The sequence below is a fragment of the Pleurodeles waltl genome, chromosome 11 (genome assembly GCF_031143425.1).
Source record: "Pleurodeles waltl isolate 20211129_DDA chromosome 11, aPleWal1.hap1.20221129, whole genome shotgun sequence".
NCBI lineage: Eukaryota > Metazoa > Chordata > Amphibia > Caudata > Salamandridae > Pleurodeles > Pleurodeles waltl.
The window spans coordinates 716,381,149-716,395,337 of NC_090450.1; the positions used below are offsets into that span (position 1 = coordinate 716,381,149).

The following is a 14,189-nucleotide window of genomic DNA, read 5'->3' on the forward strand; positions in this document are numbered from 1 at the left end:
AACCAAGATGGTGGATTTCTAAAGGCAGGGGTCACCTCCGCTCAGGGCACCTTAGGGGCTGTCCTGACTGGTGGGTGACTCCTCCTTGTTTTTCTCAATATCTCCTCTGGACTTGCTGCCAAAAGTGGGGGCTGTGTTCAGGGGGCGGGCATCTCCACTAGCTGGAGTGCCCTGGGGCATTGTAACACGAAGCCTGAGCCTTTGAGGCTCACTGCTAGGTGTTATAGTTCCTGCGGGGGGAGGTGTGAAGCACCTCCACCCAGAGCAGGCTTTTGTTTCTGTCCTCAGAGAGCACAAAGGCCCTCACCAATTGGGGTCAGAAACTTGTCCCTCAGCAGCAGGCTGGCACAGACCAGTCAGTCCTGCACTGAACAATTGGGTAAAATACAGGGGGCATCTCTAAGATGCACTCTGTGTGCATTTTTTAATAAATCCAACACTGGCATCAGTGTGGGTTTATTATTCTGAGAAGTTTGATACCAAACTTCCCAGTATTCAGTGTAGCCATTATGGAGCTGTGGAGTTCGTTTTTTACAGACTCCCAGACCATATACTCTTATGGCTACCCTGCACTTACAATGTCTAAGGTTTTCTTAGACACGGTAGGGGCATAGTGCTCATGCACCTATGCCCTCACCTGTTGTATAGTGCACCCTGCCTTAGGGCTGTAAGGCCTGCTAGAGGGGTGACTTACCTATGCCACAGGCAGTGGGAGGTTGGCATGGCACCCTGAGGGGAGTGCCATGTCGACTTAGTCATTTTCTCCCCACCAGCACACACAAGCTGCCAAGCAGTGTGTCTGTGCTGAGTGAGGGGTCCCTAGGGTGGCATAAGACATGCTGCAGCCCTTAGAGACCTTCCCTGGCATCAAGGCCCTTGGTACCAGGGGTACCAGTTACAAGGGACTTACCTGAGTGCCAGGGTTGTGCCAATTGTGGAGACAATGGTACATTTTAGGTGAAAGAACACTGGTGCTGGGGCCTGGTTAGCAGGGTCCCAGCACACTTCTCAGTCAAGCCAGCATCAGTGTCAGGCAAAAAGTGGGGGGTAATTCCAACAGGGAGCCATTTCCTTACACTTTTTTATCTATTTTTAAGTTATTTAATGTGTTATTGCTGTTTATGCAAGGTTCTCATTTATGTAGTTCCAGATCCTTCGCAGATTAGATGTAGCTGACCCCTGAACAGTTCAGACCTCCCCGCTGTAGTGAGTCGTGTTTTTTGGAAATAAATGTTCTGAAACATAGATTGGATAGATCCTGTCGTCTATGCACACCCACGAATAGTAGTACAACCTATCTATCAAATGTGTTTTGCAAACCATATGTAGCCGCGACAACAATTACCGGCGCATGGTCATTGTACTTATACAGCACTGTTCCGGATTTACTTTTAAACGTCTTCCACAGTTCCTGTTGTTTCGTCAGACCCGTCAAAGGTGTAAATCGCCAGCTACAAATTACAACCTCGGTTTGGTTTGGAAGGGTGATTTGACAGGTATGACACAGAGAGATTCGCAATGGACAGCCACTTGGCAGGAGCCTGTCTTTGGCAAGCTAATCAAAGGAATAAGACGTAAAGCTCAGTGACATACGACTGATGATCGTAGCGGTATGAAAGTACGGGCGCGCGCTTTGAATTAATATTTATATCGGAGTCGTCTGAGAGTTAAAAAATAGATAATTAGCCGTATCATTTAGAAAAAATCTCGAGACTGAGAAAAATATTACAAGAGAAAATGTACTACAAGGCAACAATTTTATTACAAAGGATATATAAAATACATGATTAGGCATAACTAGTGAATATTTCTGGAAAGGCAAACTATATAAACTACGAAATTAATGTCTCAATATGGTACGAACCTGGACCTCTACTTTTTAAAGATGGCGGCAGCGTTAGAAGCAGCTCTTTTTTCCTTGTCGCTCATAAAGCCACGCCCTTGTAATTGGCGGCCATGTTTGATTGACATTACATTCATTCCCTGTTTGAAATGCCATACTTTTCCCAATGTGCGATGGCGGCTGAAATGTCTTTCTCCGTTTGTGAGATCAGCACCGGAAGCGGCGCTAGGGCGGGGATAGAGCGGGTGGTAGGTGGCTAGAGCGGCGCAAGATGGCGTCGTACGACATCATCGCCAATCAGCCGGTGGTCATCGATAATGTAAGGAGGAAGGGTGGGGTCCATGTGGTATTAGATGGATGATGGGAGGAGGGACGGGGTAATTTTTGGGTGGGAGACAGGTGTCTGTGATCACAGGGTGGACATGGGTGGGGTAACCAATGTGAGGGAGTGGGATGCCCAGTTTTGGGAAAAAGCAGATTAGCTCTAAGGATGAACTGTCACTCTCCAAACAAGCTGGTGAACCAGGGAATGACAAGCCACGGTGACATAGATTTGATATATCAGCAGGAACAGACCGATTTAGGTACCACGAGAGGCCACAATGGAAGGAAACACCCAATTACATAATATTGGGGTTGTAAAGAGCGAGTAAGGCAAGTAAAGGTGCAACTAGCGGTCCAAAGAAGACAAGCGTCTTATTAGCAAGGGGTCCGAGGTGCCGACATTCAGGGCAAAGAGGTGCACGGAACTGTGAATCCGGATCACCCAGTGTCCTGCATTTTAGGGTGGAGGTAAAAGGGTCACAGTACGTACTGACAGTAGAGCTGTGGGTCATGAAGAGTCAAGAAACACATAAACACTCAGGTGTGGTATCATCGAGGACTAACCACTTCCAGCAGCGGAGAAGGTTAAAGAGTTAAGCGATGGCTACCGATAGGATGCAAGTGACTCATATCTGGCTGAACCCCTTTGATACAAAGAGACTTTGGCCATACATACAAAGACATAGTTTAGTTAAGGCTACCAGATTGGTCCTGTAACCAAGCAATTTGATGTACACATTCGAAAATCGTGATTTTGGAAAAGGAAACCCAATAACTGGAATATGGCAAATATTTGGTAACTTTGACCCCGAAGCAAAATACACATTTTCGGAAGATCTTGATAGTATGAGCAAAAGGACTTGGTGGCATGAGATAGAGTTGAGCTCTGAATTTCACGCTGGGAGTTGAAACAAAGGAAGGGAAATAACTCGGACGAACAAACATTTTCAGTAAAAAAAAATAAAAAAAAAAATATATATATATATATATATATATATATAGGCACGCTGGATATTTTTGGACAGTATAAGGGTAGTGTGCAGACCGAAATATCCTTCAAAGCTAAGAAAATGTAACTTAAAAAAAGAATAAAACCTCCTCTAAATTAGGATTCTGCACTAAGCTCAATACACCATTTTAAGGGTGTCCTGTCAAAAAACGGCTGTTAGTCTGGCAAATCTTGAAAATCAGTAATTATCCATCAACCCAAGTTGGTCGAAGGGTGCTAGATGCCACTGGATCATCGCTTTCTCAAGTAGTACTACGTCGGTAATTAACTCCTTACTAAGTAAATTCAAAGAGTATATACCAAGCGAAGGAATCAACTTTAGAAACTTATCTGGATTGTATGAGCGCCACAGCAACGTGAATTTAATAGAATTTGCTGAAATCGTAGTGCGGTGGAACGTTGATGCAGAATTTCTTTGAACATGAGCTATTAGCAGTTAACTCAAAATGTCACCCTGGTCGGATATATATAACTAGAGGACTAGGATTTCAAGGAAAGGGTGCTAAAAGTGGCCACTCATCTCTACAAGTGTTTGAGTTTTACTTACATTGGTTCATCAAAGACATTAGGTAAAACAATACTCTTAAATATCTACTTTTCTCCCAGAGTGGTAACTGATTTGAACTTCTTATGTAGTAGTTTGTCCGCTTTCATGCAAATCATTGCAGACTTTGCATATGGCATATAGGGGAGTGTGTATAAAAAGGAGGCTTAGATGGGATGTTGCACTGAAAACACAGCTTTATCTGTAGGACTAGTCAGTCAAAGACATTCCTTAAAAGAGCATATTGCTCAAGGCCGTTCATGTTCTTTATTGTGGTGGGGTTTATACTACAGAAATGTATACCTTAAATACAATTTAGTTTAAAAATAGCTTTTGTGAGATTATGGGACTTAAATCCAGACATAAAAAGAATGTGAAAGAGCTAAATACATTGCCGGCAAGGGCAAATCTCTATCTCGAGTGCAGTAGAAAACTAAACGTATAAAAAAGAATTGCAGGTTTAGGTAAAAAATAGGATGAAGCTTGGTCTGATCTACGTAAGGTATTATAGCCAATGATTCAAGTATGTTTTGGAAACTAGCTGAATTTAGTAAGGATAACTAGAAGCCCTCATTGTCACATTAGTATATACGCCTAGAATCATTTTGTTGGGGACTTGGGTGGGGGCCCATCTCAACAGTGAGTAACAAAAGTTAAAATCGACATAACTGTAGTCCGTGTGGACCTTGGCTTGACAGGATAGCTATTGCACTGCCACGGATACAACTAAATCATAAGCTGTGGTTTGTGGGCACCCCAAGGGTAGGCTGACTTGCTTCCACATTACCGGGAATGCACTTAAATGTGTGACTTCCTTTTCATATCTTGGGGATAATAAGATCCCTTAGAGGCATTTGAGGAACGTGAGAGTAACCTGGCATGAACAAGCGCCAGCTGCATTGTTTAAATTTGCAGCAAGGTTAGGGTTCATGTCCTTGAAAGCTACCACCACAGTTTATAAATCCAGACCTGTAATGATTGTCACCTATGATGCAGGGGTGTGGGGATATGGCGATCCCTCCCAATTGCAAGCCAGCAAAGATAGATTTATCCGCAGGTTATTATTTCTTACAAATTCTGTCCATTCTGTATTAGCGCATGAGGAATTAGGACCTCAGTATATGGGGGATACATTGAGGCTGGCACCCATTTTGTTGTGGTTGTCTGTATGGTCTAGACCAAAAGCAGACATGACACAAGCTGCAATCACTGACAGTCTTAAATTGGTCAGGGTTTGCAAAATCAATTTGCTAACTAAGTTAGCAAAAACATACATATGATTGGAAGAAGGGATCTGTTTGAGTCCCCATCAGTAATAACTCAGTCCCACAAAGTTATGGTGAAATGCAAACTGCAGAAATTGCTAACAGAAAAGAGGTGGTTGTTTGAAATTAAAAAGAAGTACGTAGAGCTCTATCTCCCAGTAAGCACTACCCCAGCCACTGAGCCCTACCTACTCAAAACACCACATAATCAAAGGTTTTACCTCATTAGATTTAGGTTGGGGATTTCTCTTTTTTTTTTTTTTTTTTTTTTTAAGTAGCGTACCCTTCAAGAGTATACAAGAGTAAGGATCTGCTTCCGTGTCCATGCGATTCATTAGCACAACAGTCACAACTCCTTTTATTATTTTTTGTGTGAATTTATATAGTGACCAATGAACCCACATATCGCGACCCTTATTGCGAAGATTAAACATTCAAAGTTGCAAAAAAGCACTGGAGTATTTGCAGCTGCTGCAAATTGACATTGTGTTACACTGTGTATATCGTCCTTGCCTTTGTAGTCAGATGCAGGAGAATTGTTGGAAAGTGAAAGCACATTCCTGTACGTATTGCATAGCATCATTTTGACAGATGTAGCCTTCACTTTGTTCATATAATATCCGTCTGGGAAAGATGAGGGTCATGTATAGCATTAGGTAGGAGAGGAAACAAAACATAATGTAATTTTAAGACATTTAGTCATTTAATGTATTATTTGTATATACAAACTGATTGGTGAGTTTTAAACACAGGCAGTTGTTTAATGTATAGTATTAGCTTGGAAAGAAACTGGACTAAAATGTACATTTTAATGTACTCAGAGACATTATGTACTTACAAACTGAGTTCTTATATAAATGTTCTTGGCTGTGTTTTATTTTAATGTATGAACATTTATGCATGCTTCTAAAGCTTCTATTGGAGCAGAATCAAGCGTTTTGTGAAAGTGACCAAGGCTTGACATGGACTTTTCACAAGAAAAACTGGGTCAATACTGAGTTGCGTTAAACGGGTCTCTGTCTACAGTGGCAGAGTAGGTGAAAAATAATGGGTTGAAATGCTGCCTTGAGAAACTGCCAGTGGTTGGACTTATTGCAAGTATTTATCCCATCGCCAGTAATACTGCCAATGTTTCGGAATTAAATAAAAAATAGTAAATTTGCACCTATTCAAAGAGTATTTTTATGGATGCAGATTTATTACAATTGTTCTGATAAACCAATCCATAAAATATATATACACAAATACATAAATGTGTGTATATGCATATACACATGCATTTATACGTATACTATATGTTTTTGATCACTTGATCAAAAAAATTAACAAGTTAAAACCTCTCAGTTCAACAAAGACGAAGAGAAACACCAACAAATACATAGCAGAGCCGAGTTGGGGCCCCTGCCTCAACTTTCAAGCCAAAAATGCATTTATTTGGGGGGGTTGGAGTCACACCCAAAGCACACACATGAAGCTGGACATATGGTTTTCTGTATTTATCATAACTGTAGTTATTCTCTTACTTATAAATAAAATATGTTTTTCTCGTTCGAAGATTCCACTGGTTGTTGAGTTTATTGCTTGTTTTTTTACACTGGCATACTGTGTCTGAGCTTCTAACACATACCACATCTTAAAGTAAGCATTGGTGGCTTCAGTTTGAAGTTTTTGGTGAGTCAGGTCTGAAGAGAGTAACTTGATTATCCAATCTGCGTGTTTTGCTATTGGTGGCACTGGAACTGTAGTGATAAATAACTATTAACACATACAGGATCTCTAAGATCATCAAGCGCACCAACCTCCATAGCGGCCTTGGCAGCCCCCGAGGACGATGCCCAAAAGGAAATACAACAGTCGTCGACAAGGGATGGGGGACAGCTCGACCCCACAGCCAAAGCACTCAGGGGGGCGTGCCACTTAATGGCCGACAGGGCACCCGAAGAAGAGGAGCCCCTCCGGATCGGGTATTAACACAGGTTCGACAGGCCAGACTCGAAGAAAAGGGCTCCATAGTTTGATTCTTCCGCAGAACAGCAACAGGGAGTCCAGAGCGGGGAAGAGAGTATGCACGGCCACATGCAACAGAGGAGGAAGAGGACAACCAGACTAGCGAAGAGGAACAAATTCCCGCACACAGCACGAACTCAGCAGCTATATCCACAGGGGAGATTAGTGCTCACAGATCCCTCTCATGCCCCACACCAATAGCCGGTCACCAAGATCCCATAGCCTTAAATTTTCCCCTTCACAAGTAGGCACAGCACTATTGCACCTACGAACAAAGCCTTCTCCGTCTACAGCAAATAGTATCACTCAGTATCACAATTCTGAGGTGAACTGCTCCCCTCCTGGGGACACACCACTGAACAAGGACCTTATTGTCACAGCAGACAGGGCCAACAAGCATGTCAACAAGCCAGTGGAACACACTCCCGCGGGGATTGGCCATCAAATGCATAACTTGACCACAATCGTCCAGGTAGTCCACGAACTTCAGTGGTCCCCAGTACAAGTGGAGCTGACGGAGCCAGCCAATCCCCCAGAGACATCATCCTCACCCTGCGGCAAATCAAAAATGTTGCAGTTTACTCAGGGCAGGTCTAGTCTCACAGACCAGGATCTAGGGGCACTGTCCGAGCAGTTCCTCAACAACTTAGAGGAGCAGATTAACAGAACACTCTGTCTTACCACAACAGGAACAGCAACAACAGCAAAGAAACATTGTGATAAGGATGAGGCTGGGGGTGGGACATCAACCAGAACAACTCCACTGTGTTCCATAAACGCACAAGAGCTGGCAGCCATCAGAGCCTCTTAGGCTATTTTGGCCAGGGCGCTTCTATGTCAGTCAAACAAAATGGAGTTGCAACTGGACTTGTTTCAGTCTCTGGCCACACATCTGCTGGGAATCAGAACAAAGTTAACACATATGGAGAATCTCCTCATTACCACAATGAAGGGAGCCCAATGTTCTTGCTCTCAGATCCTCAAAAAGTTACGTGCCCTACCAAATATTCTGCGTGAGCTAGTTGAAGTAGCCAAGGAGACACCAAGAATAGATAAAGGTACAACAGCCACCTCCCCCCTCCCCCTCCAAAGGTGTCAATTCGCCCAACTAGTCTTCACTCGAGGCCAAAACACCATTAAAGCAAGAACAAACTCAAGAAGCTCACTGTGCTTCGTTCCTGGAGATGATGGCCCTACTCCAGTCATCGTTTGCAGCCCAGGCAGGGACACATTGCACCACGCATGCGAAAAACTGGAAAGTAAGGCCGACAGCGTAATTACAATCGCCAGTGAAACTACAATATCACACACTTCTCTCATCAAGTCCACCAAAGTTCCACCCACAGTCCTCACAAGGAGAGCAAGAAAGAAACAGAAAAAACAAGCCAGTAAACATATGTGCCAAATGAGAATAGTCAAAAGGCACAAAACAAACAACGCCCCAGAAATAACAGAATTCAGTGACACCGTGAAGTATTTCCCATTGTTTCAGGCACGCACTTTACTAATAGTCCAGCATCAAGAACATGCGGTGGATCTGGCGATGGCTCCACAACATAGGGAGGGGAGAGTCACATCCTGGGCACAAACATCGCTACCCGTCTCACCGCAGTCATTGCCACTGCTTCAATCACAAGAACAAACTGTAGCGCCAATAACCCTGACCCCTAGGGATCACGAAGTAAGAGAAACCATTGGGTCGTGTGAGACCTCAGCTAGTAGTAAAAGCAGCCCAATCGCCTAACCAATTAGCCCAGGGGCTCTGATTCCCCTCCAAGGACCTTAGAATTCAACATACAACACCCCGCCTGCAAACAATATCAGTAAGGATCATAACAGATTGTACCCGCACAGAAGGGGCAAGGGAGCACTTCACTCCACACAGCATACAGAACAACTACCAAGACCGGCACAACCACACGGGCTCATAGAGACAGCAGGTACCACTGGCATTGTGGACGATAGAGAGCAGGCCCTCCACTCAGTGGTAAACCCAGTTCATCTTGTCTCCACTGGCAGAGATCCCATCCATTGGGTCAGAGCAGAAACACTGCCAGTGGGACAGGCTACACCTGACCCAGCAGAGCAGGATACTCTGGACCTGGTGTTCATCCCTCACTACACCTCAAAAGGTCATATAGATATTCTAAATAGAGGGAACTTATTGCGCCTATTTACACAAATTCCATCTCTTGGGCACATTACATCGGAAAACATGGAATGGGTAAGGTTTGAGCCCCCTGCACTGAATGCAACAAACAAGATCACAAAAACAACTTGGAAAACTGTAGCACAGAGGGCCGCAGTTTGGGAAGCAAGGGAGTTTTTCGCAGACTGGGGCATTGATCTGTACACCCCGCTCGATAAATATCCATTCATCCTCTTAAACACTGCTCCCTTTCAAAAGCGGAAATCTGTTCTAAGGGGCTTAGTTGGGGGGCAGAATCATGGGACCAAAACAACTGTGATCACGCAGATCATGACCACAGTCTGTGCACAAAATAGAAGAGAGGTTCATAGGGTCACACAAATATACCTGCAAAGCAAGCGGAGGGATCGGGAAGACCCAAGATATTGGTCCAAGCACCAAGGGAACCATAGAGCACCATCCTTCATGATCACGGAAAACACTTGTCATTTCTGTCATGGAATGTGACAGGCCTCAGGAGTATCGCAGATCTAGCGAGGCCATGTCCTACCTAAACTCTAATGACATTGTTTGCATGCAAGAAACCTGGGAATGTGCTCCTTCTCTACTGCCAGGCTATTATGTAATTTTCCAGTCAGCCACGCATATTAGCATTTTTGGTCGGCCTTCTGGTGGATTATTCATCTTCTTCAAACATGCGGTACGTCTGGTAACCACTAAGATTACCATTAATAGTAAAATGGCCCAAATAATCACAATTAGTGGTGTGAACATTGTCCAGCAAAATGTGAATCTCATACTAATCAACTGCTACATAAATGCCCCAAGGAAATTCAAAGTAGAAACAATCCTCGTACTCCTGGAAAACTTGGAAACAGCCATCTTCAGTCACCCCGGCCACAAAATAGTTATGATGGGTGATTTCATTGTACACAGACTTGATGTAAAAACAGAGGACCTCCCTTTGGATAGAGGCCGTCAACTACTCCAAAATTTCTTCACAACTTTTGGCTTATGGTCAGCCAGACAGAAGCAAAGGGCCAATCAGAATGGGTGCCGCCTTCTTCCGTCATTCAAGGGAAGCTCAACCATCGACTATATGTACCTTTCAGAAAAGCTTAATCAGAGAATTAGCCACTTTGAAATTACTGAGAGGGTGGAGAGCGACCATAATCCCCTAAAATGCATAATTGAATTACAAGCTCAAGCAGCCGAGCTGCATCTAGTGGCAGGGGCCTCAACGAGCATAGAGCAAATACATCTGGTGAGAAGAATCAAATAGAGACCAGGAGATTACTCTAAAATAATCCTATGGCTAAAAACCTCTCCCAGGGAACCAAACTCGATCCTAGAATGGTGGATAAAGTCAGTGGGCGATATACACATGCTGTTGCTGGGTAACTCTGGGCGTGGACAAGTAATTCACTTGGTCCGAAGAAGCATGACAACACAAATGGACAAAAATGTGCGTAAAACAAAGCGGGCACTCCGCAGAGCCCTAAGTAGGCACAAGCAAAAGCACACAACGGCGCAGGTATCAAACAGCAGAAGAGCCCTTAAGAAACGGATATGGGAGCTCAAGGGGGAAAAAGATAGGAAGGAATTGGGCATCTTATTCCAGCTCCTAAAAGACCCAAATCACGCCTGCTTCTGAGACTATGTAAACAAGCTAAGAAATGGCCACAGGGCAAGAGCGAACACGTACCAGAGTCTGCATGGGTCTCGCACGTAATAAGTTTGTATAAAGTCCCCGACCAAGCATCAAACTTAGCCATCAATAGCCGGGACAGCGTTCAGTGTCCTTTGATCCCTCAAAGTGATAATCCCCCTCCCACGGTTTTATCTACCTTTTTCACGAGTATGACAGAAAACGTCATAAAAAGGACTAGGAAGGATGGAGCGCCAGGACCCAATGGTCTACCAGCTACAGTGTTCAAATGCGCCCCATCGGACTGGGCAGTGAAGTTGACTCATCTCTTTAACAACGCATACCACCTGACCACAGTCCCGGAGTCCTGGAGAGGTTCTATACTGTGTCCGATCTATAAAAAGGGGGACTGCTTACTAGCTGCAAAGTATCGATTAATTGCACTCCTGGATGTGGAGGCAAAAATGTATGCACGGCTGCTGTTGGACCAATTGGAAGCCTGGGTAGAAGAGCACCAAATTCAGCCATATTTTCAATCAGGCTTTAGATCGGGGGCTTCAACAGTGGACAATATTGTGGCACTTGCATACCTACAGTACCAGGCAGTCAACTTCAGTCATCAGCCGTTATTTTGCTGCTTTGTTGACTATAGTGCGGCCTTCAACAAGGTTGACCATGAAACCCTGTGGAAGAAGCTGTTATCTTGGGGCATTCCCACACACCTCGTAAAAGCTATAATTTCACTGAACTCCAGTACCTGGGTCCGGGTCCTTACAGGGCCCGGGTCATTATCACAGAAAATAGAAACTAATAGAGGCCTAAAGCAGGGATGTGTTTTGGCCCCATTACAGTTTAATTTGTATACTGCAGATTAGGAGAAATATTTGAAAACTCGCAGTCTGGTTCTACCTAAGATGGGCTCCTCAAGACTCCAAATCATCCAGTATGCAGATGATATTGTGAAAATGGACTGTACAAAAATCGGACTACAGCGAGCCCTAAACGCCCTGAATACTTTCAACAAGGCCAATCAGTTGCAGGTCAACCATGAGAAGCCTAAAGTCCTTATATTTGGAAGGTTCAAGAATTCAAAACACGTAACCTGGCAATTGGGAAGTCAGGTCATCCGTACAGCCAGAAAATACAACTACTTGGGGTGTGGTTTACAGAAAACAACATGGTAGGGTCACAGAAAAACGCAATTAGACATAAGGCTGCTACCATCACATACGAGCTCGCCAAATTGAATAACCAACTCAGAAGCACTTCGGCTGCACCAATACTGAGAGTAACAAAGGTGACATTACTCCCTGTTCTGCAATATGGCTAGCTGGCATTTACAGGGTCCTTAGAATCCACCATAGAACAGGCCCACTGCAGAGCTTATCTAAACATTTTACAACAACCAAAGTATATACGTCGCACCAGGCTCAGATTGGAAATGGGCCTAAAGTCACAGTGGGTAGATTGTCAAGCTGCAATCTTGAAATATTACATCAGTCTCAGGAAGGCCACCTCGCTTACGTTAAAACATCACATGAGAACGATTTTTGAGACTCCTGGCAATCTGTGGCACACACAACTAAGTAAAGCACAAAAGACTTTCGAAATGGCCAATTCCATCCAGCTATCAGACACAGTGACCTACAGTGTTTGGAAAACAACAATTAACAAAAGAGCAAAGGAACTCTCACGAGAGTCTGATTTATTGTTAATTAAATCACCTACAACAGTGCCTGCGTTAAATGATTCCTATTTGGTCGGAGCCACTCAACCATACCTCCTAGCAGCAATAAACGCAAGCACTCGGCACCAAATTCTTTATATGCGAACATTAGTCCTCCCAATTCAGGACTTTAATCCCTCTTGGTCCGCACACAGGCAAAAAAGCCCCTGTAGGCTCTGCTCCTATCATCAAGAAAGCTGGCCACACCTTCCGTGCTTCTGTCCCAGAGTAACCGCTGAAAGAAGACAATAATTCCACTGGCGCTGGCTCAGGTTGCACTGTCCTGTATGAGGGTATCCAACCTTTGCTTCTCACATTCCGCGCCCTGGGCTTTGGCCAGATGTGCAAAATATGTGACAGCTCTCAGGAGGCTGCTAACACAGGCAGCTGGAATAGATAACAGAGCGTACCAGGGTCCTAATCATGTGTAAGTATTCCCTTTTTGCAAATGAGACAGTATGTAGGCAAATTTACTGGTTCCATTAAAAAAAAAATATTTTAAATTTTATTAGCTTTATAATGTATTTGAACAGTGCATTTCTTATTCTTATTTGTAATGGTTTTAATTAACTGATCAATACAAATGACAATGTCAGTGATACACAGGATACAACTCAGAAACCATTGACTGCATGGGGACCTCCAAAAAGGGGTGGTATCCTTCTGTTTGTATGCTGTGATGCAAAGCACCATGGCATCTCTGCTGATATTGCCTTTCTTCATGAAAACCATTGGTGACCATGCATGGGTTTACTGTACTGTTCTTACCTGTGTGTGGGGTTTTTGAAAAGGTAAACGTATATTAGGGTGGGCTACTTGACTACAGCTTCCTTTCTGGTCTTTTCAGAGCTCAATTCTCCGAGTTTGTGCATAATAGCGTCTTCCAACAGTGCTGTGATCACTGTACTCAGGAAATGCATCCGTTTGTAAAAGCTGCCATTTCCCCTCACTCCAAAGTGACGGTCTGTGGTCTGCTGGAATATTACAGTGCCTTTACCTAACTGATAGAAATGTAATGGATGTGTTTGTAACATTTTATACACGAATCACCCACGCAGTGATAATGTAGACATGTTTTACTCATCTGTACTGATATCAATTCTGTAGTAAATGCCCGTGTACTGCACACCAGTTTACAGAAACAGCCCATTAATTGTATGAAAACTGTCATGCTTTTATTCTATTTGCAGAAGCCACGCACTGCAGTGAATATACAGCGCCACCACATTAATCTGCCGTAGCTAATGCTTGCAGATAGTGCATTGTCTCTACCTCATTCTATTAGTATTTTTTCTTGGTAAACATGCTCAATATCTCGACCGAAGTGTCCTTGAATCCCCAAACTTTTTAACGAGAATGCAATGTGTGCCTGCCTTCCCTCAGCCACTGCTATAATTGGTAGTGCGTGCCATGCTTTTTTTTTAACTCATCAAAAAAGATGGAACTCAGTGCGTTCATACTTGATTGGAGGGATCTCCCCTTACAATTAGAATAGTGCCTATCTAGTGGAATGTGGGGACTGCTATTTTAGGAGAAATATACAGTGCCTGGCACCAGTCTCAATGAACAGTCCTTTGCAGAAAGTGCACAATCCACTGTGTTTTGGTTCACTGCATCATGCAAAGATTTTGTCATGGGGGCCTAATAATGTTTGAAGTTTGCTCTGGATGTGCT

The 14,189-nt window shown here is 43.8% G+C and overlaps 1 protein-coding gene across 1 annotated transcript in view; it reads left to right on the forward strand.

The window, feature by feature from the left end:
- The first annotated feature begins 2,048 nt into the window (after window positions 1-2,048).
- The window catches only part of ACTR1B (actin related protein 1B), a 54,469-nt gene continuing 42,328 nt past the window's right edge, over window positions 2,049-14,189 (forward strand). Inside the window, exon 1 of the mRNA XM_069214393.1 lies at window positions 2,049-2,162. Coding sequence (XP_069070494.1) covers window positions 2,115-2,162 — 48 coding nt within the window. The 5' untranslated portion in view covers window positions 2,049-2,114. The remainder of the gene's footprint in view (window positions 2,163-14,189) is intronic.